Below are 27137 nucleotides of genomic sequence, written 5' to 3' on the forward strand. Positions count from 1 at the left end.
ATATGAGTTCTGTGAAACATTTAGAGAGGCGGCTCCTCCCGTCTTTTAAGTGCAGAAATTATTGTATTTTCAAAACAAAACCCGAAATTCTCACAAAAAGAGGGTAACGTTCTGAATTTCCCCCTAAAATTCCCCGTTTCTGGGGAAGAGATTGCAGATGATTTTACAGATCACACGGATCGTATAAAATGTTCAGAAAGTTGGCGCCGCCCCCTATTCCCAATGCAGAAATTGCTCATTTTTTCAAACGAGATCTGAAATTCTCATAAAAGGATAAAATTCTGAATTCTCTCCCGGAGCCGAACTCGCCCACCCCATTTCTGAGGAATCAAAACTAGAAATGATTTTATAAATCCTACGAATTTTATGGAGCGTGAAGAACGTTCTCACTGCCCACGCGGTCTGGTCAGAATAGCTCCGTGTTTTCAAAACAGCACCCGAAATTTTGAGAACTCGCCCACAAATTCGACCTTCTGGGGCAGCGCGTTCGCTCCGCGCTCTGCTCTGGATGTAATTGAGGAGTCAGGAAAAGATGAATTCAGTTTTGGATCGATCTGTCGTTACTTACGGTGTGGTAATCGTACCAGCGGGCGTTCGGGAGGTACGCGCTCACCGACACAGCATCCTGCAATTAAATGGTTTTGCTTTAACGACGCCCAGAACTGCCATTCTCCTGAAGTTACATCCCATCCTATCATTGAGTATCAATATTTTCATTGATTTCTATTATTTTCCTTTTATTTTCCCAATATTCTGTGTTTTCACCTTCTCCAGCACGGGGCTGATGAGCAGCGCTGGGCCCCAGAGGAATTGTTTATATATTTCCCACGTCGTCCTGTCGTCCACAAACCTGAAATTCCAAAATATAAAGAGTTTTTTTGGGGGGGGATATGAATCATTTTTGCAAAATATTTCCTCGTCGAAGCCGTATTCTCCTTAAATAAACCATTCTTTCCCATTCCCTTAAAAATGGGGAACAAGGATGAGTTGATGCTTAAGAAGAGGTAAACTGATTTTAAATTTAAAACAGCAATTGTTATGGTAATTCAAATCAGTCGATTTTAATGAAATTGAATTAAATTCCAATTGAATGTTATTCAAATTATAATCATTTCTATTAACAACCGGAAATGAATCCTATTTACTTACAGAAACATCGATGCTTGTCAGAAATATAGAAGGATTCTAATGTAAGAATCATTACATTTAGGACTATTTCAATCATTAAATTTATAGCTTTAAAATCCCATTCTAAAATGTTATTTTACACTTTTTTGACAGATTCTGAAATCTCTAAAAAAAATATAGATGTACATCTGATTTTCCTTTTTTTTAAATGTTTTTTCCCCTTTTTTCTTCTACTTTTTCTTCTATATTTTCTTCTATTCTATATTTCCCTCATTTTTTCTTCTATTTTTCCTCTATTTTCTCTATTTTTTCTTTTTCTTCCAATTTTCCTTCTATTTTTCCTTCTATTTTTCTTCTATTTTTCCTCTAATTTTTTCTATCTATTTCTTCTGTTTTTCTATTCTTTCTATCTTCTTTTTTTTCCATTTTTTTCTCTTTTGTCCTCATTTTTTTCCTATTTTTTCTCTTTTTCTACCTTTTTTTCCCCATCGCTTTCCTAACTACCAAATCGCTTCGCCCCAAGTACGTTATTATCTCCCCCAAAATCTCAAGGCTCTTCTCAGAGTTCCACCTTTTCTGCTTCTCTCCTTAAAGCTTCAGTACAACCTGAATCCCGAGCCTGTACTTGACACCCAAATTCACGTTTGAATCTGAAATCCGCGTTCGAACCCCAAATTGGCATTGAAAGACCCAGTTCAGCAGCGCAGCGGATTCTGGGGGGAAACGGGGGGGTTTTGGAGGGGAGGAGCCCACACTCACTCGTGGAGCAGCGGGCGCACCACGGTGCTGCCGTGGGCAGAGGCGTCGTACATCAGCGTGTAGAGGTACGGCAGCAGCGCGTAGCGGATGTTCAGCACATCCCTGGAGATATCCTCAAACGTGGAGTTCCACGCCACGGGGTCTTGCCTCTGCGAAGGGAACATCTGGTTATTTCCTCTGGGGGAGGAGGGGAAGATAAGCGGTGAAAATTTGATCACTCGTCACGTTTCGCTCCGTTTTTTGGTTGGATTTTCTTTTCGTCGTCCCTCCGAAAGTGGTTTAATTTGGTGGTGGTCGTCAACATCGCCCCAAAATGGAGATAAAAAGAAACTCAAACTTACACGTGACTCAAACATTGGTAGAATTCGGTCAGTCATCGTCAACTGGCCTCAAAATGAAGGCAAAAAAAAAAAAGACTGAAATAGTTTAGTGGTGAGAATGGTCAAATTTACCTTAGAGTGAAGAAAAGAAAGTGCTTTTCATCTTATACACCACTCAGAATGTGGTATAATTCGGTGGTGGTCATAGTCAAATTTGCTTCAACGTGAAGAAAAAATAATTTTTCATCTAATACAACACTTGAAATCATATCAATGTTGTGAAATATTAAGCGAGTTGGCACTGTTTGTCTTTTCGGTGTGGAAATAGTTCTGTATTTTCAAAACAAGATCTGAAATCCTCATCAAACATTGTTCAGTGTCTAAATCTGCTGCTAGAGCAAATTTATTCCTCCACTTTATGAGAAAAATACCCACGATTTTTACAAATGGTTTGATAAATTACATAAATTGTATGAAATATTAAGGAAGTTGACACACTCCCCTCTTTAAAGTGGGGAAATAGCGCCGTATTTTCAAAATGAGATCTGAAATTCAAATGGAACAATTTCTGAATTGCTGCCCGAAGTTGATGCACTCACCCTAATTGGGGGACAAAAAAAAACCCCCAAAAAACAAAAAAATACCCACAAAAATTTTACACATGATTTTGTAACGTATGAAATTGTAATGAAGTATTAAGAAAGTCGGCGCCGCCCGTATTCTACATTTGGAAAATAGCGTCGTATTTTCAAAACAACGTTTGAAATTCTCACAGATGGATTCCCGAATTGCTGCCCAAGTGGAATTTTGCAGATGGACCTAAAAATGGGATCCTGTGCGGGAAGGGGGAACGGATCTGTGGGAGGTGGGCAGTGGGGGGGGGGGGGGCACGGTCACCTTGGCGCCTTTCCCGTTGTGGTTCCGTGAAAATGGGTAGAAAGCCCCGAGCTGCATCCAGCGGGCGCACAGCTCGTACTCCGAGTCCAAGAAGAACCCACAGATGTCCGCTCCGGTCTGAAAATCCCAAAGAATGTTCCAGTGACAATTCCAAAATCCCCCCCCCAATAAAACCCCAACGTGGCAGCACCGCACACTTTCATCGGTAAAAAGGCGATAAGGGGGGAAGGAATGAATGGGGGACTTACGTAGGATATTCCAAAGAGGCTGAACTCCATCATACCTGGAAGGATAACAGAATTCAGGGGTTTCAGCTGTGAAATGCTTGTTATTTTCGGCTGTGAAATGTAATTTGTCATTTTCATTCTCGAAACAAAATTCTGTTCTTTCCACCACGAAATGCAGGTCGGTATTTTCAACCGTTAAAATATAATTCTGTATTTTCAGCTGTGAAATATAATTTGATATTTTCAGCTGTGGATTATATGGAATGAAGAATTTGAGGATAATGTGGTCAGCAAGGTTCAAGCCAACTCAGTGGAAATGGAGAACTTCTTGAGGATGTGGAATAATGGTGGAAAAAAAGGATTTGAGGACAATGCGTTCTCCAGAGCTCCACCCAACACAATGGAGGTGGTGAAGAATATCTGAATAATGTTTGCGACGAGGAATTGGAGGACAATGTGGCCACCAAGATTTAAAACCCATGAAAATGGCGAAGAATTTCTTAATGGTAGTGAGATGGAAAGAGATCAAGAAGGAATTGGCCGTCGTGGTTCAAACCCTGGGGCTTTAGGTGTGAAAACAATGTGATTTTGGGGAAAGACGCGTGGGTTTATGGTGCCCGGTTGACTCACCGATGATGGATTTGGTCATCTGGTCCCACGCGGCCGTGTTGTCCCCCAGCCAATGTCCTGCCCACTGCCCACTGGTGGGGTACGTGGAGCGCGTGATGATGATACCACGCTCCTTCGTGATTTTCCGCAGCGCGCTGGGGGCAACAAGTGATCCTCAGTGCTCATTTCAAAGGGATTTTGGGGAGAAAAAGGTGGGAAAAAAAAGAAAAAGAAAAAATAAGGGTGACTTACTCCAGGGTGGGTTTGGTCTGGGACCACCCGTAGAGGTTGTGGACGTCGTAGTGGCGCAGCGCGGTGCCGTCCGACAGGATCTGCACGCCCTCCATGCAGATGGTTTTGTAGTCCAGACCCATATCTCGCCACCCCAGTTCTGTGGGAAATGGGGTGAAAACACATCTCAACAAAAGCTTGGAGAAGGTACTTTTCATTGGTGCCATCTTCACCAGGATTCGCTTCCTTTAATGCGGTCGCGTGGTCACTTGTTCTATGACCCATACAAAGAGTTCGAGAAGAGGCAGAAATCACCCGTGTTCCCCTATAAAATTGATTCCTGAAACCCGGGAAAGGCAGAATTTGTTGATATTCCTCTAAAAATTGGATCTCCTAAACTGAGGTCAGGCAGAAATTGTGTGTACTCGTTTTTGAACTATGTGAACTTCAGAGATTACTGATCTATCTTTATAATTTTATAAATAGATGCATTTAGGTTTAGGGTTTATGTTTTTATAAACGTTTTGATGTGTTCACATCAAAGACAGCAATTAAAAATGCAAAAAAAAATCCAAAAATTCGGACTTTCCTCATTAGGTCTCTGGATTCTGGGATTCCAGGCAATTCTGGGGTGCAGGAAATGCACCAATAAATGTAAAAATCCTCAGTTCAGTTTCAAAAGGGGCTCATGGGACCATTCCCTTATTAAATTAACCACTAATTAAGCACTGATCAGACTCACGGGGCATGTACGGGGGATTATTGAGCTCTTGATTTCTGCAGCCCCAAACCGCCCCGTTAACGAAACTCGAGGGTTCATTCATGTCCTGAAAAAAAGCAAAACAATAAATAAATAAATAAATAAATAAATAAATAAATAAATTGAGCGAATTTCAATTCCCCCCCCCACATATTTAATTCTTTGTCAATGGATTTGTGAACGAATGCTGAAAGTCACAGATTTTCATCATCATGAGCTGAAAATTGCAACCTCCTGCCAACAAATGCTGAAAATAGCTTTTTTTTCTCATCAACAGATATTGAAAATCACCTTTTTTTGGTCAACAAATTCTGAAAAGTGCAATTTTTCAACAACGGATGTAAAAATTCACATTTTTTTCATCTGCAGATGCTGAAAATGACATTTTTCATCAGCACATGCCAAAAATTATTTCAGTATTTTTCACCATTTTTCATTTGTTCTCAACTTTTCGATTTTAATTTTTATTTCTTTTTTTAAATTTTTATTTTCATTCTCCTTTCATTCTTTTCTCATATTTTTTTCTTTTTTTTCCCATTTTTCCTTTTTTCAGAGTTTTTTATTCTTTTTCCTTCCATTTTTTAGATCATTTTTCCTCCGTTTCTCATTTCATAATCTTTTTCCCTTTCTCTCTAAATTTTTTTTTAATTTCTTTTCATTCCTTTTTCATTTTTAAAATCATTTTTTCATTGCTTTTTAAATTAATTATTTTTCATTATTTTCATTACTTTCTTAAAAAAAAAAGTCTTTTTTCATTGTCTCTCCCATTCCTTCTGCTTCATCGCTGCCATTTGATCTTCTGTGTTCGTGTCACTAAGTGCTCCAAACCCATCATCACAAACCCATAAACCATCACCACCCGCTGACGTCACGAATCAGTGAATAAACGCTGCCTAAAACACACCTGGAATCTACAGCAGTGCAATTAAAAGGGACCAAAAATGAAGGCAGAAAAGGGCAAAATTGGCACTCACGATCCAAATGCCGTCGTACTTGAGGCTGAGGGAGGCGTTGCGGGGGTTCTCGTAGAGCTCCTCCAGCTCTGTGCTCCACCACTCCAACGTGGAGTTGCGGAAGAAGTCGGGGAACGCCGTGTACGCGCGGAAGAGCTGTGGAGGGGGAGGGGAAGACGAGAGGGGGTGGGGGTGAAGGGGATGCACTCGCTGGGATCTGATGGGAACTGCTGGGTCGTGGCCTGAACCACTGATTGAGCACCTGAAGGAGAGTCCCGCTCAGCCCTGGGAGCTCAGGTGAAGGCAAATCACCCGTGTGACCAGAAGGGGCGGAGCTGCGCCCCTCTTAGACCTCATTTTAAGGGCTGACTGCAACTGAGGAAGGATCTCTGGTGGGAGATCCGTCCTTTGGAGCTCTTTCCCTGCAAGCCCAGACCCTGGGAGACAGGCAAGCATTCGTTTTTCCTTCCTTTTCTAACATCTGCTTGTTCGCGCTGCTCCCTTCGCATTCACGGGATCCAACTGACTCAAAAACACCCGCTGCAAAAGCACAGAACTGTGAAAATTTGTGTAAAATTTTGGATGAAAACTGTACAAAAGTTTGGACAAAAATGCACACGGGAATTTGGTACATAAATCTGTACCAACACTCACACAAATCCACGTTCAGTTGTGTAAAAATTCGGTGATGTATCGTTGAAGATGTATTTAAATCGCATTAAAAATGAACTGAAACGTAGAAGATGTGAGTAAAATTTCCCTAAAAAATTGAATAAAAATCGAATACTATTCATATGTATAAAAACATTATGATTATATTGAATTCGTATTAATATGGATTAACATCTGCATTAAAATGAATTAGAATTGGATGAAAATTGTGTGATATCTGTATTAAAATGCATTAAAATTGCACTAAGATAGTACAGCATTTGTGTTGAAAGCGACGAAGTTTGTATGTAGATGTATAAGAATAGCGTTAAAATAAATAGTATAAAATCTATATTAAAGTGTAATAAGATTCGTATTAAAATGTATTAAAACTGACAAAAAATTGTTTAAAAATGGCGTAAAGATTGCATAGACGTTGCGTAAGAATTACATTGAAATTGCATCCAAAAATTACATCAAAACTGTATTAAAAACTGTATCATACGGTGTAAAAATTGCATTAAAATTGTGGAAAATATTGAGCATCTCATGCTCTCAATATATATATACTTTTTTTTTTTTTGCGTTTTCTGCCCCAAAAAGAGGAGCTTCTGCATTCTGCTCACTCCTTTGCTCGACCACACTCCTTAATGACCTTGGTGCCACTAATTGCACCGCCGCTCACCTGCACGCCGGTGTCCCAGTCGAGCGAGTCATTGACCACTATGTTGGGAAAATCTGGCCAGACCTAAAAAGAGGAAAAACACATTAAAATCATGATTACATTTCCATTTATATGAGCAATATCATTAATGCACAACACAAGAAATCCAGCTTTGCCACTCAGTTTTGGCGGTGCAAAAAGAAAAACAAAGGTTCTTCGGTTGGAAGCGTTCGGTGTTGGGTGGTAAGGGGGTGTTGGATGGGTTTCACCCAAACTTGAGGCTGGAATTGGAATTTTGGGGTGAAATTCTGCGACTCGGTCCTCATGGCCATACCTTCCCAAGGATGATGTCCTCAGAGTTGGGCCATTTGATGAAGACGTCCTTCTCCACTCCCCTCATGTAAGCGAGGTAATTTGTTTCGTTGACCGATATGGCGGGGTCCTGGGGAAGGTGGTGGGGGTGGGGAGGAGAGAAGTCATTTTTGGGGGGCTCAAAAAGCGGGAATTTGAATGTTGTGGGGCTGGACCCAGCGCTCACCAGAATGGGGATATATCTCATTCCTTCTGCCCGGATTTTATTGATGAGCTCCGGCAAACCGGAGAAGCGCGGGTTCAGCGTGAAGTCCAACTGGCGCTCCAGGTAATCGATGTCCGTGTACTGCACGTCCTGATCCAAAAAACAAAACAAAAATCAACTCCCCAAAAAGGGCTTTTTGGGGGTAGTTTCCTCCACGACAAAACGAAAGCAAAAAACCCGAATTTCTGCGATTGTGAAAGTGGGATTTGGGGCAGCTCGGAGGCTCATGTTTTCCAACAGACAAGCTCGAATTTCCCACTCTGGAATTCATAAATTGATAAATTTGTTTATTGGGTGAAAATTTGGATGTTTGAGAGAAAAAAAATTCTGCAAGGTAAATATATATAAATAAGAAAAAATAACTATATAAATAATTGTGGATTTTTTTTAACTGTGGAATGAATTATAAAAAAATAATAATTATAGAATCGATTATGGGAAATGTTAACACTAGAATTAATAAAAGTTTTAAACAGTAGAATTAATTATAGTATCTCCTTCACGGTTTTGAAGTTGTGCAGTGCCAAGGGAGCTCGAAAGTTCCCCAGTTTTCCCAAAGTTCCCCAAATTTTGGAGGACGTACGTAGGGTATTTGGGCCGCTTTCATGTCCTCCACCAATTGTGCGATTTCGGAGTCGTTCTCGTAACCGTAGCGGCACAGCTGGAATCCCAGCGCCCAATAGGGCGGCATCACCGGTCGCCCCACCAGCTGCAAAAAAAAAAAGACAAAGTTGAAAATGAATGAAAATGAAGCAACGGCCCCCAAATTTGGGGGGGAAATCGTCACGGGGGAATCGTACCTCAGTGTATTGCTGAACAACCACCTCCGGCGTCGGACCCAACACGACGTAAAAGTCCAAAATTCCCCCAATTGTGCGGTAGGTGAGAGCTGGTGTGGGCTGGAAAGTCACGTCTGAAAACACAGGCAAGAAATGGCCGAATCAGCCAGAATCTCCAAAAACGTGAGAAAGGACCAAAAAAATGAAACAAATCCTTAAGGTTTTATTTGTATGTTTTTACCCATCCCATTGCTGTTGAGCAAGAGGACCCCATGGGCGTTGCCGTCTTCTTCCAGACCCATGTAGAACGGATGGACGCCGTACGAATTCAGCTTGTACTGAAAGAGAAAAATTTCCCATTGGAATGGCACTGCAAACTTTGGGTTATTTGCATCCACCGAGAAACCCTCTTGGAAATCAACTGAAATAATGGTGGACATCAACCGGGAGCATCAAATTCTGTCAGACCTGAATTTTGTTGTCATCGAATTCTGTCGTCATCAAATTTTATTGTCCCCAAATTTTGTTGCTATCAAAGTTTGTCAGCACCAAATTTTGTTGTCCAATTCCGATGGCTCCAAAATTTTGCCACCATCAAATATAATTGGCCCTACATTTTGTTATCAAACATTATCAAATGTTATCAGCCCCCAAATTTGATGGCCTCAAATTTCTTTGCTTTTTTTTTTTTGCCAGCCCTCAATTTTGTCTGCCCCAAACTTTGTTAACCCCAAATGTAATCAAGAAGAGAGTGAAGCAAGTGTAAAAAAAGTAGAATGTAATAGTTATAAAATTAAAATTTTAACTTCGAAAAACACAAATCTGAAAACTAGAATGTGGGCGTTACAATTTGAAAATGAAAAATTGAAAAATTAAAGTTTGAAAACTAAGATTTGAAGACTGAACTTTGACAAATCCTAGGGAAAAAAACAACAAACAAACAAAAGAAACCAAATAAACCCAGAAGAAAATATTTCCAAAATGAAGGAAGCGAGTGTATTCTTGCCTTTATAAATTGCTTAAAAAATTGATATCCTAGGAGAAAAAATGTTTCAAATAATTCCAGGTAGAAACGTCTTCTTTTATCCATTGACTCAAAACGAAGATATTTACGTGTACGCAATTTTTTTTTGTGCTGAAGTTTATGCATATTCCATAGAGCTATGGAATTGCTGTTACACAGCAAAACCTTTGGAAATATTTGTGCAGCACAGACTGTTCCTTACGGTGGTTTTGCAAATGCTGTCGATTTTTATTTTTATTTTTTATCTTTTAAGATTGAATCGAACCCCTGGATTCTGGAACTTTGTCAAGGACGGACCCAAAGGTTGAGTCGTGCCTTGGACAGATCCTTGTAGCCAAGTCAACGTGGGTTGATAGGGAATAAAAAGCAGAAATTCCAGGAAAAAAAAACAAGTGAAAACAGAGAAAAAGGTTTTTTCACTGACCCCGGGAGGCTGATCCCGGCTGAACATGCCCCACGTGTGCCAGTTCATGTCGCGGTGGTACTGTGTGTGCTCGGTCTCGCCGAAGCCGTAGATGTACGAGGAGGGCAGGCGGGTGGAGATCTGGATGAACATGTCGCTGAAGGTGAAGGTGGGCAGCTGCGAGTCCCAGCTGGGGGGCGGGGGGAGGCAGAAAGATCAGTGCACATCCTCAATGATTTCTCTCCTCCTCCAAATTCCAAATTTCTCTGAGTTCGCAACTTCTCCTCCTCCAAACTGTCAAATTCTCCTCTTCCAAACTCTCAGATTCTCCTAATCCCAAATTTCTCCACCTCGTAATTCTCCAAATTTCTAACCTCATCTCCAAATTCTCAACCTCTGCTTTTCCAAATTCTCAGCTCCTCCTCCTCTGAACTCCAAACTTCTCCAAATTCTCAATTTCTTGGTCTCCATGTTCTCATCTTCTCCCCTTCCAAATTTTAGACCTCTTCCCCTCCAAATTTCAGTGTTCTCCTCCTCCAAATTCCCAACCTCTCACTCAAATCTGATTTCTCCTTCTCCAGATTCCAAACTTTTCCAAATTCTCAACCTCTCCTTTTCCGCATTCAAAATTCTCCCCCTCCAAATTCCAAACGTTTCCTCATCTGATCCACTCCTCCAAATTTCAAACCTCTTTTTCAAACTCTAACCCCCTCCCCCTTTCAAATTCTCAATTTTCTCTTCATATTCTAAAACTCCTCTTCAAATTCTACATTTCCCGATCAAATTCCAGATTTCCAATTCCAAATTTCCTCCTCAGCTCCTACGCTCCTACAAATTCCACACCTCCTCTTCAAATTCTTCACTTCCTCACACTTCTTCAAGCTCCAAACTCCAACTCTGAAACCTTCAATTCCTTCAGATGCCACGGAACAGGAACGCTTACATGACGGTCCCGGTGCTCCTGCGGCGGATTTGGATCCCGAAGGGTTTGGTCTGAACGCTGACGTCGTAGAGGCGGCGCTCGATGGAGCTCATGGGGGTGCTGGGGAGGTTCAGCGGCACCGGCACCTCGTAGCGCTTATTGGCGTAGTCATCAATCTGGGCAGGGAAAAGGAACTGATTTGAATAACCACACTAAAATACCCAATATATATATCTATATTCGTGTAAATGAACCACTCGTGTTTTAGGGTAAAAATAGCGAAAACTGTTCCATGTGTTTTGGCTGATAGGTTTATGGTCTGGACGATTTCAAGTCGGGGTTGTTCAAAATCTTGCTAATAATAAGAAGAATTATGGCAAATAAATAAATAAATAGGAGTGAATTTATGGACATAAGTGTTTCCTTTCAGTATATGTTCTGTCTTAAATGGCTTCAAAATCTTTATGTCAAAGAAGCCAAAATTGGTGACAATGGGGCACCCATAAAAATAAAAAATAGACAGAACTGCATCACTCACGGAACCTTAAATTGGCATAAATGTGTCACCGTGCAACCTCAGAATCAGCAAAAATGAATCACCCCCAGGACACGAAAACTGATGAGAAGGCATCACCTATAGAAGTGAAAAACTGACAGAGATGTATCACACGCAGAACCCTGAATTGGCCCCAAATTGTTCACAGATAGCATCAAAAATGGGCAAAAATGCACTGCAAATAGAACCCAACGTTGGTGAGAATGCGTCGCCCATCGAACCCAAAAACGCATTGCAAAGAAAACCTCAATTTGGCCCAAATGCATCACACGTAGAACACAAAAATTGGCCCAAATGAATCACCCAAAGGAAACCAAAGTTGACCAAAACGCATCGCCCACAGAAGTGAAAAAGTGACAAAGATTTATGGCAGAGAGAAGCCCACATTGGCCCAAGGGTGTCAGTTTTAGAACCCCATTTGGCCAGAATTCATCACCCGATGGAAATCAGCGTTAATAGAGACTCATCACGCAGAGAACTTGTTGGTGGTGGAAATGGGTTGCCCGTAGATCCCCAAACTGGTGAAAATATGTCACACACGGAGCATAAAAACTGATGGAAACGCATCGCCCACAGAACACATTTTTGGTGGAAATGAATGGCCATGGAACCCCAAACTGGCAAAAATACATCGCCCATAGACCCCAAAAATTGATGGAAATGCATCGCCCACAGAATCCATTTTTGGTGGAAATGAATGGCAATGGAACCCCAAATTGGCAAAAATACATCGTCCATAGACCCCAAAAATTAATGGAAACGCATCACCCACAGAATCCATTTTTGGTGGAAATAAATGGCCCATGGAACCCCGAATTGGCAAAAATACATCGTCCATAGACCCCCAAAATTAATGGAAACGCATCACCCACAGAATCCATTTTTGGTGGAAATGAATGGCCATGGAACCCCGAATTGGCAAAAATACATTGCCCATAGACCCCAAAACCGACAGAAACTCATTGCCCATCAAACCCAACGCCGTCGGAAGGGCACTGTCCACGGGAGCGCACCTTGAACTGCAGGAGGTGGTCGCTGTGCTGGGTGACCTGCAGGCGCAGAGTGCTGATGGGGGTGGTGGACCTCTGGGTGCCCACGGTGCCGGGGGTGCTGAGGGTGACGTTGGCCTCCAGCCCCCAGGATGTGTAGCGCAGCTCCGACACCGCGTAGTTGTTGTCGGCGCTGCTGTAGTAGCAGTAGGGGACGTCCTGTGGGGATGAGTCCACCTGTGGGGGGAAGGGGGGGAGGGGAGGGGGGGGAAACGGTTCCTTTTTTACCACTGAGAATTGCCAAATTCTCATTTTTAGCGGATCACGCGGAGTTCGGGTGGAAAATAATGAATTGTGATTTATTACCGTTTTATTTATAGCAATGGGAATTCCAAGATCCTCGTTCCTAGTGGAACAGGAGGAGTTTGGGTGGAAAATAATGAATCGTGATCTGTTTTTTAATTTATAGCAAAGAGAATTGCAAAATTATCGTTTTTAGCGGATCACGCGGAGTTTGGGTGGAAAACAATGAATTGTGATTTATTATTATTTTATTTATAGCAATAAGAATTCCAAAATCCTTGTTCTTAGTGGAACATGAGGAGTTTGGGTGGAAAGCATTGAATTCTGATTTGAAATATATATATATATAATTAGCAAAGAGAATTCAAAAATTCTTACATTGGATAACGCTCAGTTTGGGTGGAAAAGAGAGAACTGTGACTTTTTAGCATCTAATTTTAGCAGCAAGAAAAATAAAATGGGAAGAAAAAAAAAGAAAGGAATGAGAAGAACAAACAAATGAACTCAGAATTTAAATGAAAAGAATGAAAAAATGAAAAAAATGTAAAAGTAAATACAAATTAAGTGAAAAAATAAAGAAAGGAAGAAACAACCTAAAGAAATGAAAATCAAATGAGGAAATGAATAAGGGAAGGAATGAAAAAATTTGTAAATAAAAACAAAAAATAATGGGAAAAAAATTAGTAAAAGACCCAAACTAAATAAAAATTGAAGTAAAAAGTGAAACAGATGAAAGAAATGAAACCACTAAATAACATCTAAATTAAATGAAGAAAATGGAATGAAAGGAAAAAGAACTGAATTAAAAGTTAATGAAAAGAAGGGGGGAAAAGGGAATAAAAGAAGCAATCCAACAAAACAAACACAGATTAAATGAAAAAAAAAAAAGGAGAAAAGAGGAATTAAATGAAAATTATATGAGGTGATGAAAGAAAAGGAAGAAGGCAGCTGAAGAAATAGAAATTAAAAAAAAAAAGAAGAAAAAAAAAGAAGAAAAAAAAAGAAGAAAAAAAAAGAAGAAAAAAAAAGAAGAAAAAAAAGAAGAAAAAAAAAGAAGAAAAAAAAAGAAGAAAAAAAAGAAGAAAAAAAAGAAGAAAAAAAAAGAAGAAAAAAAAAGAAGAAAAAAAAAGAAGAAAAAAAAGAAGAAAAAAAAGAAGAAAAAAAAAGAAGAAAAAAAAAGAAGAAAAAAAAAGAAGAAAAAAAAAGAAGAAAAAAAAAGAAGAAAAAAAAAGAAGAAAAAAAAAGAAGAAAAAAAAAGAAGAAAAAAAAAGAAGAAAAAAAAAGAAGAAAAAAAAAGAAGAAAAAAAAAGAAGAAAAAAAAGAAGAAAAAAAAGAAGAAAAAAAAAGAAGAAAAAAAAGAAGAAAAAAAGAAGAAAAAAAAGAAGAAAAAAAAGAAGAAAAAAAAAGAAGAAAAAAAAAGAAGAAAAAAAAAGGAATCAGGGAAAGGAAGGAGCGAAGCGAAGAGAAATCAGAAATGAGAATGAGAAGGGGATGGGAGGAGGTGGTGCTCACCTCCCAGACACAGCCGCGCTGCTCGCAGCTCTCCTGCGTCGCGGAGCTCTCGGGGTGGCAGTCGAACTTCTCGGCGACGCTGGAGCTCAGCGTCCAACGCAGCGTGTACGACGTGCCCAGGGCCAGCTGCAGCTCCGTGATCACCGCCATCTGGAGGCAGGAACGAGCTCGGGTTAATTAGGTTAACGAGGTTTTGTTGCGTTAGAGGGGAGGTAAGGCTTTCCCAACGCTTCGTACGCGCTCGGTTTTAGGAAATGGGAAGATTGCCTCTTAAAACTGGGAATCGATCCTACTGAAAATATGGGTCTGGTTCTCAAAGGGGGAATTTCCCCTCTGAAAATACGGGTCTGGTTCTCAAAGTGGGAATTTCCCTTCTGAAAATACGGATCTGGTTCTCAAAGGGGGAATTTCCCTTCTGAAAATACGGATCTGGTTCTCAAAGGGGGAATTTCCCTTCTGAAAATACGGATCCGGTTTTCAAAGTGGGAATTTCCCTTCTGAAGACGTGAACCTCATTTTCAAAGCGGGAATTTTCCTTCTCAAATTGAGAATACCTTCCAATGGAAAATGGGAATCTTCCTTCTGAAAATGTGGAATCTTTCTTCTCAAAACGGGATTCCTTTCAAGATGGGAATCTGTCCCGTCCAGAGGGGGAACCTTCTCTTCCCAAATTGAGAACCTTTTCAAAAGGGGAATACTTTGAAAATGGGAATCTTTTCTTCTCAAAATGGGGATATTTTTCCTCCCCAAATGGGGATCTTTCTTCTGAAAACAGGAATCTTTTAAAAGGGGAATGTTTCCTCCTCAAAATGGGAATCTTCGCTCTCAGAAGGGGAACCTTTTTGGAGTGGGGATCTTTCGTTTCCGACGTGTTTCAGAATGGGAATCCCTCCCTATTGTCGAGCAGGAGCTCATTCAGAAGGAACATTTCTCCTCCGCGTGGGCACCTCCTTCACATTTAAACCCGATTTCTTCCCGTTCCTTAACGCAGATTCCCATTTCCCCACCTCTCAACCATTTCATCCCATTTTTACACTTGGCCAACATTTCCACCCCAATTCCCTGCCCTCCTTTAACACCCACATCCCCACTCCGTCCCGCTCCCTCCCGATTTCCCCCCGCTCTAAACCATTTCACTCCAACTTCCCCGTTTTCCATCATTTTAACCCAACTTTTCCACCACCCCCCCCCATTTCCTGACCTTTTCGGTTGGTTTGTAGGAGATGTTGTAGGTGGAGCCGAGCACGACGTTGTTCTGGAGCACCGTGAGCGCCGTCAGCTCCCGCTCCAGCCCCAAAATTCGGATCTCGTCAAAGTGCAGTTGGTTGGGATCGTTGTAGCCGTTCCGGGTGACGTTCATGTGCAGCTCATTCTGGGAAACAGCGGAAGGATCACACGGAATAATTATTATTTCTCCCCTTTTTTTTTTTTTTCTCCTTTCTTTTTTTTTTTTTTTGAGAGGTGGATTTCAATTTTTTTCTCTCTTAAAAAAAGTCTTTTTTTAAATTAAAATATTTTTCATTTTTTATTTTTTAATTAAAATATTTTTCATTTTTATTTTTAATTAAAATATTTTCTTTTTTATTTTTTAATTAAAATATTTTCATTTTTTATTTTTTAATTAAGATATTTTTCATTTTTATTTTTTAATTAAGATATTTTTCATTATTTATTTTTTAATTAAAGTATTTTTCATTCTTTATTTTTTAATTAAAGTATTTTTCATTCTTTATTTTTTAAATAAAATATTTTTCATTTTTATTTTTTAAATAAAATATTTTTCATTTTTTAATTTTTTAAATTAAAGCACACGTTTTTCAATCTCCTTTAGTTCTATTTTTTTTTTAATTTAAAATCTTTTTCCTTCAAGCTTTTTGCTTAAAAAAATGAACATTTATTCCTTTTTAATTTTTTCATTTTTCTTTTGACTTTATTTTTCCTTTTAAAACAGTAATTTCCAATTTTTTTTCTTGGACATTATTTTCTCTATTTATTCTTATTTTATTTTAAAATATTATTTTTCAATTTTTAGTTTGTATTATTTTTTTAATTTTAAACATTAATTTCTGATTTTTTAATTTAAAACCTTACTTTCCCATTTATTTTTATGTGTATTGTAATTCTTATTTTTAACTGAAATTGAAATTTAAACAATTTAAATTTTCAATTCAGAATTTTTTATTTTTTTCTTGTATTTAACTAAAAATATTTAAAAGCCATTTAAAATCTTTTTAATTTTAATTAAATTTTTAATTAAAAATAAAAAAATCTGTAAAAATCATTTTAGATTTCACTAATCATTCTATTTCTTATTGACCTTCAATTAAAAAATAACTAAAAATTCATTTCAATTTAAACTTTTAAATTAAAAAAAACTTTTAAAATATTTCAGAATGCCTTTAAAAAATTCTTTCTTTTTCTCCTTGATTTCCATTAATTGTTCTTCACTTTTAATTAATCAGAATCCAAATGCGAACGATGCGTACTTACATTGGAAACCCTGAAGTCGTAGTGGATGAATATTCCGCCCTCGATTGTACCTAAAATGTGGGAAAAGAGATTCCTGTTGTGAAAAATGCTTCGTTTCCACCCATAAGAAAAAAAATCACTATTTCTGCAATAGGAAAAGCGTTTTGTTTATGTTAAAAACTAACAAACCAACAGAAAACTCCGCGATTTCTGGAAAACAAGCAAACAAAGAAAAGCACCTCAAATTCAGGGAAAAAAATCTGTAAAAATATTTGATGATCTTTCTGCCGATATAAATCACTGTTTCTGAAAAAATAAAAATAAAAAAATAAAGACCACCATTTTCTCCAAAAAAAAAAAAAAAATCAAAAAAGAGAGTTTCCCTTCTGTGGAAAAGAAGAAAACCGTTTTGTTTCAGAAACAAAAAAAAAATGAAGGAAGGAAGGGAGGAAATAAAGGAAAGGAAATAAATAAAAATAGCTATTTCTGCTAAAAAAAAAAAAAATTGGCTCTATTTCTACCAAAATTATTCACCGTTTCTGCAATGAATGAATAAATAAATAAATAAAAAATACTTCAAAACTACAAAAAAAAAAAAAAAGAAAAAGAAAAGAAAAGAAAACCACCAATAATAAAAAAAACTTTCCATAAAAAAAAAAGCCAAATCCACTATTTCATCACCCTGAAAACTTCTTTTTTTTTTTTTTTTCAAAAAAAATCGGACTTTTTATATACGGAGCACTTCTTCCCCCTCAAAACCTTCAATTTCTGCCCCAGAATCCCCTCCCCCGGAGCCGCCGTGCGTCGCCCACCGGTGGATTCGCCGTCGTCCCAGAAGAGCTCTCCTGCTGCTGCCCCGCTCTCGTCCAGAGCCACGATCAGCCCCAGAGCGTTCCTGCGGCTGCGGGGTGAAAAATGGACATTTCGGGGTTCGTTTGGGGTCGTCAGGACGGTAATTAATGCTCATTAAGAGTTTGGAGGGGAACCGGGCTCTGAAATGCTGGGGATGTGGTTGGGTTGGTGAGAGGGGAGGGAGGAGGGAGAAAGGATGGAGTAGAGGTGGAGAAAGGATGGAGTAGAGGTGGAGAAAGGATGGAGTAGAGGTGGAGAAAGGATGGAGTAAAGGTGGAGAAAGGATGGAGTAGAGGTGGAGAAAGGATGGAGTAGAGGTGGAGAAAGGATGGAGTAGAGGTGGAGAAAGGATGGAGTAGAGGTGGAGAAAGGATGGAGTAGAGGTGGAGAAAGGGTGGAGAAAGGGTGGAGAAAGGGTGGAGAAAGGGTGGAGAAAGGGTGGAGAAAGGGTGGAGAAAGGGTGGAGAAAGGGTGGAGAAAGGGTGGAGAAAGGGTGGAGAAAGGGTGGAGAAAGGGTGGAGAAAGGGTGGAGAAAGGGTGGAGAAAGGGTGGAGAAGAGGTGGGAGGAGGACAGTAAAGAAGAAGTAAGGAGAGAATGAAGAGGAACTAAGGACAGAGTAAAGAAGGAGTAAGAGTGGAGTTACAATGGGATGAGATGGTAGTAAGGGTGAAATAAAGGTGTAGTACGATATATATGGTGTATATATATAGTGGAGTAGTAAGAATAGAGTAAGGAATGGAGTAAGAGAGGAGTAGGGATTGGCTGTAGATTGAGTACAGGTGTAGTAATGCTGTCACTAGAAACTGAGGAAGAGTGGAGTAAAGACTGAGTATGGGTGAAGTAAAGATGGAGTAGGAGCGTAGTAAGGGTTGAGTAAAGATGGAATAGAGGCGTAGTAAGGATGTGGTAAGGAGAATAAGGAGGGTGGAGTAAAGAGGGTGGAGTAAGGACGTAGTAAAGAGGAGGATGACCAAGTAAGGACAATGACAACGTGGTAATACCACCCAAAAAAGACAATACAACTCCCCCACCCCCCAAAAAACCTGTTTCCCCCCAAATTTTGGGCAGAAACGCCGCGTTCGGGGCAGCACCTGGCGACGGTGGTGGTGTTGGGGCGCTGGGTGGGCAGCACGTAGCCCCCCCGCAGGTGTAACCCCAATTTGTCGGCGGGCAGGTACAGCTCCGCGCTCTGCTTGCGCCACGAGATCCTGGCTCCCTGTTTGGGGACAGGAAAGGAGAATTTGGTGACGTTGATCTCTGCAGAAGGAACCCCTGAATTTATTCTTTTTAAATCCTATTTTTTCCAATATTTTTCCCCATTTTCCCCCATTATTTCCTTTTTTTTTTTCCTCCCCCGTCCCCAACTTTTTCTTCAGTTCATTTTTTCCACTTTTTTTCCATTTTCCCCAATTCTTGCCAAATTTTCCCCGTTTCTCCGACGTTTTCCATATTTTTTCCAGTTCTCTTCAATTTTCCTCCATTTTTCCAATTTCTTTCTATTCCCTTTTTTCAATTTATTCCTTTTTTCATTTTTTCCCAACTTTTTCCCATTCTTTTTCATTTTTTTCTCTTATTTTTCCATTTTTTCTCATCTTCTTCCAACTTCTCCAATCTTTTCCATATTTTTCCTTTTTTCCCTAAAAGCACCCAATTTTTTTCATTTTATTCCAAATTTTCTGTATTCTCCATACTTTTTTTTCCCAATTTTTTCCCTTTTTCCTATTGTCTTTTCCATTCTCTCTTTTCTTTCCTTCATTATTTTCCCACACTTTTCCATATGTTCCAAATTTTCCAAATGCTTCTATTTTTTTATCCCACACGACTCATTTCCCAATTCCTTCTCCACTTTATAACGCCTCAACGCTTCAACACCTGCAGCCACGAAAGGAAACCACCACGGATCATCCGACAAAGCCTAAAAATCCCAAATTCTTTGTGTTTTGTTACCAAAATCGGGACCTCTTGAACTGATTTACGCACCGTCTCGTAGTCGTACCACACGGCATCAGGGATGTACGCTTGGATCACTTCCACCCCCTGAAAGGCAAAAATCGAGAAAGAAAACCCTACTGCGAATCAAAATTGATCCCAAATTCCCCAAAATAGGCAAAAAATTCCTTTTTTTTTTTTCAAAAAAAATTTAAGGCTGTATAGTTTTAACAATTTTTCAACATTTTAATGAAAAAAACTACAACACTTCTAACGCATTTTAACAGTTTTAAAGAACGCTTAAAAAACGCTTTTCAGAATTCTTGAGGAGACTTTCAACAATTTCAACCATTTCTTCGCTTCTAAGAAGTGATTTTTAAACAATTTTAAAGCAACTGAACACACTGAAAGAATTTTCAGCGTGGAGGAAATGGAATTTTTGGGATGGAGAGAAAATGGAAATCCCAGAAGAGGTGAAAAAGAAAATTTCTAAAGGGCTGAAAATGGAAATTTTGATGGAGAGACGATGGGAATTTCCATTGAAATCTGAATCCTGATCGAATCACATCGGGATCTGAAGCTCCAAATTATCCCGAATAAATAATCCCGGATAACCCCAAATAACTCTGAATAAATAATCCCAAGGAAATAATACCGAAGAAATAATTCTGAATAAATAATGCCAAGTAAATAATCCCAAATAATACTGAATAGTCCCAAACAGGTAATCCTGAGTGAATAATCCCAAACAGGTAATCCTGAGTGAATAATCCCAAACAGGTAATCCTGAGTGAATAATCCCAAACAGGTAATCCCAAATAATCAGATGAGGGCAGCAACGCACCGGGTCCAGCACCGGGGTGATGAGCAACGCGGGCCCCCACAGGAACTGCCGGTCCACGTCCCACGTGGCTTCATCCGCGTAGAACCTGATAATTAACGCTAATTACAATTAACGCTGGCGTAAAGTCATGGGGTGGTTTGGGTTGGAGGGGCGTCGGGGGGACTGACTCGTGCACAAGGGGTCGTGCCACCGTGTCCCCCTGAGTGTGCGCTTTGTAGAAGAGGGTGTAGAGGTACGGCAGCAGCGTGTAGCGGATGTTCAGGTAATGGATGGAGGACGACACCAACATGGAGCCAGCGCCGAAGTAAGCGGGGTCCTGGGGCTGGAAAGAGGGAATTGGGGATTTTTAAAGGTTTGGGGTCCAAAAAAAAAAAACCAAACCAGACAATTGGGGGAAAAGCACGCGGTTTGAAATGCGGGAGAAGGGTTTGGGGTGAGACGGGAGCCGGGGAATGGAAATTACGGTGAATGAGTTCTGGGAAGATGGAAGTTGTGGAATTAACCCCAAATATTCAGGGGAAGGGGGGGGGTCTTAAATGGTAATTTCTAAAGAGGAGAAAATGGAGATTTCAGTGGAGAGGAAGTGGAAATTCTGGAAGAGAGGAAGTGGAAATTTTGAAAGAGGGGAAGTGGAAATTTCATTGGAGAAAAAAATTGAAATTTCCGAACAGGAGAAAATGGGAATTTCTGAAAAGGATAAACAGAAAATACCAGTGAGGAAAGAATGGTGTTTTCTAAAGAGAGAAAATGGAAACGTCAATAGAAAATGGAAAATTCTGAGGAGAGAAAACAGAAATTTCGATGGGGAGAAAATTGAAAATTGCTCCGACTTCCAATCCGTTCTAGTGATCAGAGGTAGAAATGTAATTACACAATTTAATTCAGAGCACTGAGATGCGATGATGGGAATCAGAGGGTTTGGTGGCACTTAAGGCGCAGAGTTCGGTGTTGTGGTTCCGGGAGAAGGGGTAGAGGCGCCCACCTGCATCCAGCGCCGGCACAGCTCCTCCGTCGTGTTCTCAAAGAACCCACAGATGTCGGCACCGACCTTCGATACGGAGCGAAGCGGGAAACGAAACAGCAACGAAGAAACAGAAACAGATCAGTAAATAACATGAAAAAGAGAGACAATTTTTAAGAAAGGATTTTAAAATGTCAGGCGCCCTGTTTTCAACACCCAATTCTCAACACGCAATTATTTTCAACGCCCAATTTTTCTCTTCAACGCCCAATTTTCTCTTCAACGCCCAATTTTTCTCTTCAACGCCCAATTTTTCTCTTCAACGCCCAATTTTTAAACCTCAGCCTTTCAAATCCCACTTTTCAAAATCCATTTTTCTTTTCCTTCAAAGGCCAAATATAAAATCTGGATCTTCAAAATCCGGCGATCAAACCCCGTTTTCAAAACCAGATTTCAAAATAGAGTTTTCAAAACCCAGATTTCAAAATCCAACGTTCAGAACACGATTTCCCAAATCAAAACTCCGAAGCCCAATTTTCAAAACCCACATTTCAAAATGTCAAAATCCGATATTCAAAACCCAATTTTCAAACTTCAAATGGGACTTCTCGAAATCCTGTTATCGAAGTCCAAATTTCAAAACTCAACCTTCAAAATGGAATTGGGGTGAAATGAAATCATCTTTTAAGGTCATTCTGTGATCCGAAGAGGTTTATACAGATGGATTTATGCACGTCAATTCTCACAAATTGGTTAAAAGTTAGAAAAAAGAAAAAAAAAGAATTTCCTACGTAAGGGATCCCAAAGAGCCCAAATTCCAGAATGCCAGGGATCGACCACTTCAGCTGATCCCACGACGCCGTGTTGTCCCCCAACCAATGCCCCGAGTACTTCCCCGACCCCACAAACGTCGACCTCGAGAGGAGGAAACTTCGTTTGCCAGGAAACACAGTTTCGATGGCTCTGAAAACAAACAAACGAACAAAAATCCCTCAAAAAGGCAGAATTAGGGAAAAAAATTCAAAGGTTATTCAGTTGTTTCCCGCCGCACTCGAAACTCACAACGTTTCCATAAATTTCAATTCAAATTTCAACGTGAATTTGAAACATTTCAACTCAAATTTCAACGTGAATTTGAAAGATTTCCACTCAGATTTCCAACATCCATTCAAGTTTCAAGGAACAATTCCAATTTTAAAAACCCCTTTCAAAAATAAATTCTACTTAAAAAAAAAAATCATTTGAACTTCAGCTCGAATCCCCCACAGTTTTGACTCAAGTTAAAGAAGAAAAACAAATATCCCAAGTTTTAATTCAGATTTCAAATCAACTCATTCAAATTTCAAAACATGTCATCCAAAATTCAAATTCAGATCTCAAAAATTCCAGTTCAGATTTCAGATTTTGCAATTCAGAATAGGAAAATTCATTTCCAATTTCAAAACGCTCTTCCCATTTCAATTCAAATAATAATAATGAAAACAATTAAAATCACACAGTATGAATTTTGAAATTTATTTCAATTTTAGAACATTTTCTTCAAATTTGGATATCAAAAACTTAATTGGAGACTTCAAACTTTCCAGTTCAGATTCAAAAAATTGTCTCCAGTTTCTAACTGATATTCAAAATATAACTCAAATTTCTATCCATGTTATTAAATATATATATATATATATATTCTTTGAAATTCTCCAGGATTTCAATTCAAATTTCAAACATTTCATTCAAATTCCAATTCAGGTCACAAAATGTTAACATCAGATCTCAAAATTTCAATTCTGACCTCGAAATTTCAGATTCCGGATTCAAAAGTTCCGATTCAAACCTCAAAAAATTCGTCTCCAATTTCAAATTGAAATTCAAAATAAGACTCAAATCCCATCCCGATGTTCAAACTAAATGAATAAATGACCCCCAGCAGTGAAAATCTCATGGATTTCCATCGGGATTTCGAATGATTTCATCCAAATTTCCATTCAGATCTCAACAATTCTGGTTCGGATTCGAAACATTCTGTTCCAATTCTTGAGAAACAATTGAAAACACGATTCAAATTTCAATTCCCATTTCCAAAAAGCCCGGCCCTTACGGTCACCACGTCTTCCCAATTCGTGTTCCTCGTTAATTAAAATCCCTTAAAATTAAGGGCAGATGTCTACTCTGCCTTTTTTGGGGGGGGGAGGAGGGAAGAAAAAGAGGAGGAGTTCTCCTTACCGCTGCGTGGAGAGGATCATGGAGTACCCGTAGAGGTTGTGGGTGTCGTACTGGCGGCCCCAGTGCTGCACCGCGTCCATGCACAGCGCCTTGGAGATCAGCAGCCGCTCCACCACGTCTGCCACGGGAACCCCAATTAATTGCGGAGCCGCTAATTAGATCCTCGTGTCTTCCAACCCCAATTCATTGCAGAGCCTCTAATTAGATCCTCGTGTCTTCCAACCCCAGTTAATTGCAGAACCACTAATTAGAACCTCCCGTTTTCCACCCCCAATTCATTGCAGAGCCACTAATTAGAACCTCGCCATTTTCCAACCCCAATTAACTGCGGTGCCGCTAATTAGAACCTCCCGTTTTCCAACCCCAATTCATTGCAGAGCCACTAATTAGATCCTCGTGTCTTCCAACCCCAATTCATTGCGGAGCACTAATTAGATCCTCGTGTCTTCCAACCCCAATTAACTGCGGTGCCGCTAATTAGAACCTCCCGTTTCCAACCCCAATTAACTGCGGTGCAATGAAAACCCCCTATTTTCACAATTCTCTACTTCCAAACCTTTCTACTTCGACCCCCCCATTTTCACACCCCTCCATCTTTTATCCCCCCACTTTTAAATCCTATTTTCACACCCCTCCATCTTTTATCCCCCCACTTTTAAATCCTCTTTTCAAACCCCTCCAATTTTATCCCCCCACTTTTAAAATCCTATTTTCACACCCCTCCATTTTTTATCCCCCCACTTTTAAATCCTATTTTCACACCCTCCCTCTTTTACCCCCCCACTTTTAACTCCTCTTTTCAAACCCCTCCATTTTCAGCCCCCCCGTTCCCCGCCCTCCCACGCTTCCCCATTCCAACCCCGCTCTTTCCCACCCCTTTCCCAACATCCCATTTTCGAACCCAACTTCCTCTTTCCTCCCGCTTCCCAATCTCCCCATTTCCGGCCCCGTAACAACAAAAAATAGCAAGGACCGCCCCTCCCCCCCCCCCCTTCGAGCCCCGAATTTGGTGTTTTTCACCCCAAAAAGGGATCGCTCACGCGGTGTGTAGGGCGGAAAGTTCCAGCTGTTCTGCTCACACAGCCGCTGCGCGAGCCCGCCACGAAGCTCGCCGCCTCGTTCATGTCCTTGAAAACAGAGCAGCGCTGAGCGCCACGAGCGAGGGGAAGGAGCGCGGCAGCGAGCGTTCGTTAACCTCCCTTAATTAACCTTAATTAGTCGTTAACCTAATGGGTTAATTGGAGGGCGGTTTCGCGTTGGAATCTCGGATCTCCCGTTCGACGTCGCGAAACCGTCGAAGGCGGGAAGGGGGGAGCAGTAATGAAAGCGGCGTTGGGGAAGAGGAAGGGCTTATTAGAAAATAATATTAGAAAATAATGAGGAGAAAAACTGCAATGTTAATAATGTGTAACGATAATTTACCCATTGTGATTAGAAGAAATAATAAAATTAATAATATAGTAGCTCCCTGTTATTATTATCGTGGTTATTATCGTTGTTATTATCATGGTTATTATTATCGTGGTTATTATCGTTGTTATTATCATGGTTATTATTATCACTGTTATTATCGTTATTATTATCATTCTTCTTCTTATTATTATTATTATCATTATTATTAGTATCGTTATTAGTATCGTTATTAGTATCGTTATTAGTATCGTTATTAGTACCGTTATTAGTACCGTTATTAGTACCGTTATTAGTACCGTTGTTATTATCATGGTTATTATCATGGTTATTAATCATTATTATCGTTAGTATCGTTATTCTTAGTATCGTTATTATCATGGTTATTATCATTATCATGGTTATTATCATTATCATGGTTATTATCATTATCATGGTTATTATCATTATCATGGTTATTATCATTATTATTATCGTTATTCTTAGTATTGTTATTATTAGTATCGTTATTATTATCATTGTTATTATTATGGTTGCTTATGTTCTTAATATGCATTACTTCGCATTTTTATTATTATATTTTTAATTAATTCTTAGAGTAACTATTAATTTAAAAACGATAGCAATGGGAAAAGTTAAATTTGAAAGTAAGGGGTTATTACTAATAAGCAGAAAAATAATGAGAACGAATCAAAAATAAATAAATAATCAAACGATTTGTAAGTGATGGCATTAATAATGGTATACATTCTCGAATAATATATGGAACAATAAATGTATTACTATTATTCTAGAACTATAATAATTATTATTAAGAATTATGATAATTCTAGAATAATAAAAATTAATAATATTTAATTTATCGTATGTAAAGTAATACTAATAATGCTAGTCATAATAATTATGAAAAATGAACAACTTTTTTTTTTAAGAGGTGAAAAGGATGAATTCTGCACAAATTTGGGGTGGTGATGTCAACCCCCAAATCACCATTAATAATGACAATAATGATAATGATAATGATAATAATAATAATAATAATAAATAGTAAAATGAAACAAAATAAAACAAAATAATAAGGAAAATAATAAAATAATAACATTTAAATAGTAAAATGCTAATAAAATGGTAAAATAAAATAACAATAAATAATAATTAAAATAATTAAAATAATCATTTTATAATTAATCATTAATAAATTATAATACTATAAATAAGGAAATAAAAATAAAATATAAATAATAAAATAACACTAATAAAATACTACTAGTAGTAGTAATAAAATTGATAAAAAAATAAAATAATAATATTAATAATAAAATAATAAGTGGTTCCACGGGGGTTGGGGGAGGGCAGTTTTTCTCCTTTCCCCTTTTCCCCCCGATTCGGGTCCTGGCAGGGTGGTAGTTGAGTTTCCCCGCGGTGCTTACGATCCAGATGCCGTCGTAGGGGACGCGCGCGTGGAAGAGGCGGCACTCCTCCACCCACCACTCCGTGCCCGCGGCGCTCGTGAAGTCGGGGAACACGGTCGGCCCGGGCCACACCTGGGGGAAAAGGGCAGGAAATGGGAAAAGGAAACACCATTTCCAGAAGGGAAAGTGACTCTTCCCTTCCCTTCTTCCCCTTCCCCTTCCCTTCCACTTCCCCTCCCCCTCCCTTCCCTTCCCCTTCCCCTCCCTTCCTCTTCCCCTCTCTTTCCCTCCCCCTCCCCTTCCTTCCCCTTCCTCTTCCCTTCCCCTTCCTCTTCCCTTCCCTTCCTCTTCCCCTCTCTTTCCCCTCCCCCTCCCCTTCCCTTCCCCTTCCTCTTCCCTTCCCCTTCCTCTCCCCCTCCCCTTCCCCTTCCCCTCCCCCTTCCCTTCCCCTTCCTTCCCCTTCCTCTTCCCTTCCCCTTCCTCTTCCCTTCCTCTTCCCCTTCCTCTTCCTTCCCCTTCCTCTTCCCTTCTCCCTTCCTCTTCCCTTTCCCCTTCCTCTTCCCCTTCCTCTTCCCTTCCTCTTCCCTTCCCCTTCCCTTCCCTTCCCCTTCCCTTCCCCTTCCCTTCCCTTCCCTTCTCCTTCCCCTTCCTCTTCCCTTCCCCTCCTTCCCTTCCTCTTCCCTTCCCCTTCCTCTTCCCTTCCCCTTCCTCTTCCCCTTCCCCTTCCCTCTTCCCTTCCCCTTCCTCTTCCCTTCCCCTTCCTCTTCCCTTCCTCTTC

The 27137-nt window shown here is 39.7% G+C and overlaps 1 protein-coding gene across 1 annotated transcript in view; it reads right to left on the reverse strand.

Moving 5' to 3' along the window:
- LOC136044875 (maltase-glucoamylase-like) overlaps nucleotides 1-26521 on the reverse strand; it is a gene marked incomplete at its 5' end in the record, with an annotated part of 32306 nt that extends 5785 nt beyond the window's left edge. Inside the window, 33 exon segments of the mRNA XM_065730388.1 lie at nucleotides 569-625; nucleotides 766-850; nucleotides 1888-2036; nucleotides 3105-3221; nucleotides 3353-3387; nucleotides 3962-4095; nucleotides 4193-4331; nucleotides 4914-4998; nucleotides 5906-6040; nucleotides 7221-7283; nucleotides 7534-7641; nucleotides 7738-7866; nucleotides 8360-8485; nucleotides 8577-8689; nucleotides 8797-8893; nucleotides 10004-10172; nucleotides 10926-11080; nucleotides 12474-12686; nucleotides 14265-14414; nucleotides 15466-15636; nucleotides 16755-16804; nucleotides 17546-17634; nucleotides 18678-18802; nucleotides 19567-19623; nucleotides 20360-20444; nucleotides 20527-20681; nucleotides 21286-21332; nucleotides 21335-21407; nucleotides 22112-22283; nucleotides 23538-23655; nucleotides 24578-24617; nucleotides 24620-24664; nucleotides 26378-26521. Coding sequence (XP_065586460.1) covers nucleotides 569-625; nucleotides 766-850; nucleotides 1888-2036; nucleotides 3105-3221; nucleotides 3353-3387; nucleotides 3962-4095; nucleotides 4193-4331; nucleotides 4914-4998; nucleotides 5906-6040; nucleotides 7221-7283; nucleotides 7534-7641; nucleotides 7738-7866; nucleotides 8360-8485; nucleotides 8577-8689; nucleotides 8797-8893; nucleotides 10004-10172; nucleotides 10926-11080; nucleotides 12474-12686; nucleotides 14265-14414; nucleotides 15466-15636; nucleotides 16755-16804; nucleotides 17546-17634; nucleotides 18678-18802; nucleotides 19567-19623; nucleotides 20360-20444; nucleotides 20527-20681; nucleotides 21286-21332; nucleotides 21335-21407; nucleotides 22112-22283; nucleotides 23538-23655; nucleotides 24578-24617; nucleotides 24620-24664; nucleotides 26378-26521 — 3630 coding nt within the window.
- Nucleotides 26522-27137: the final 616 nt, after the last annotated feature.

Source organism: Cyrtonyx montezumae, unplaced genomic scaffold, assembly GCF_038088225.1.
Source record: "Cyrtonyx montezumae isolate F1298 unplaced genomic scaffold, pur_monq_1.0 scaffold_123, whole genome shotgun sequence".
NCBI classification, from domain to species: domain Eukaryota; kingdom Metazoa; phylum Chordata; class Aves; order Galliformes; family Odontophoridae; genus Cyrtonyx; species Cyrtonyx montezumae.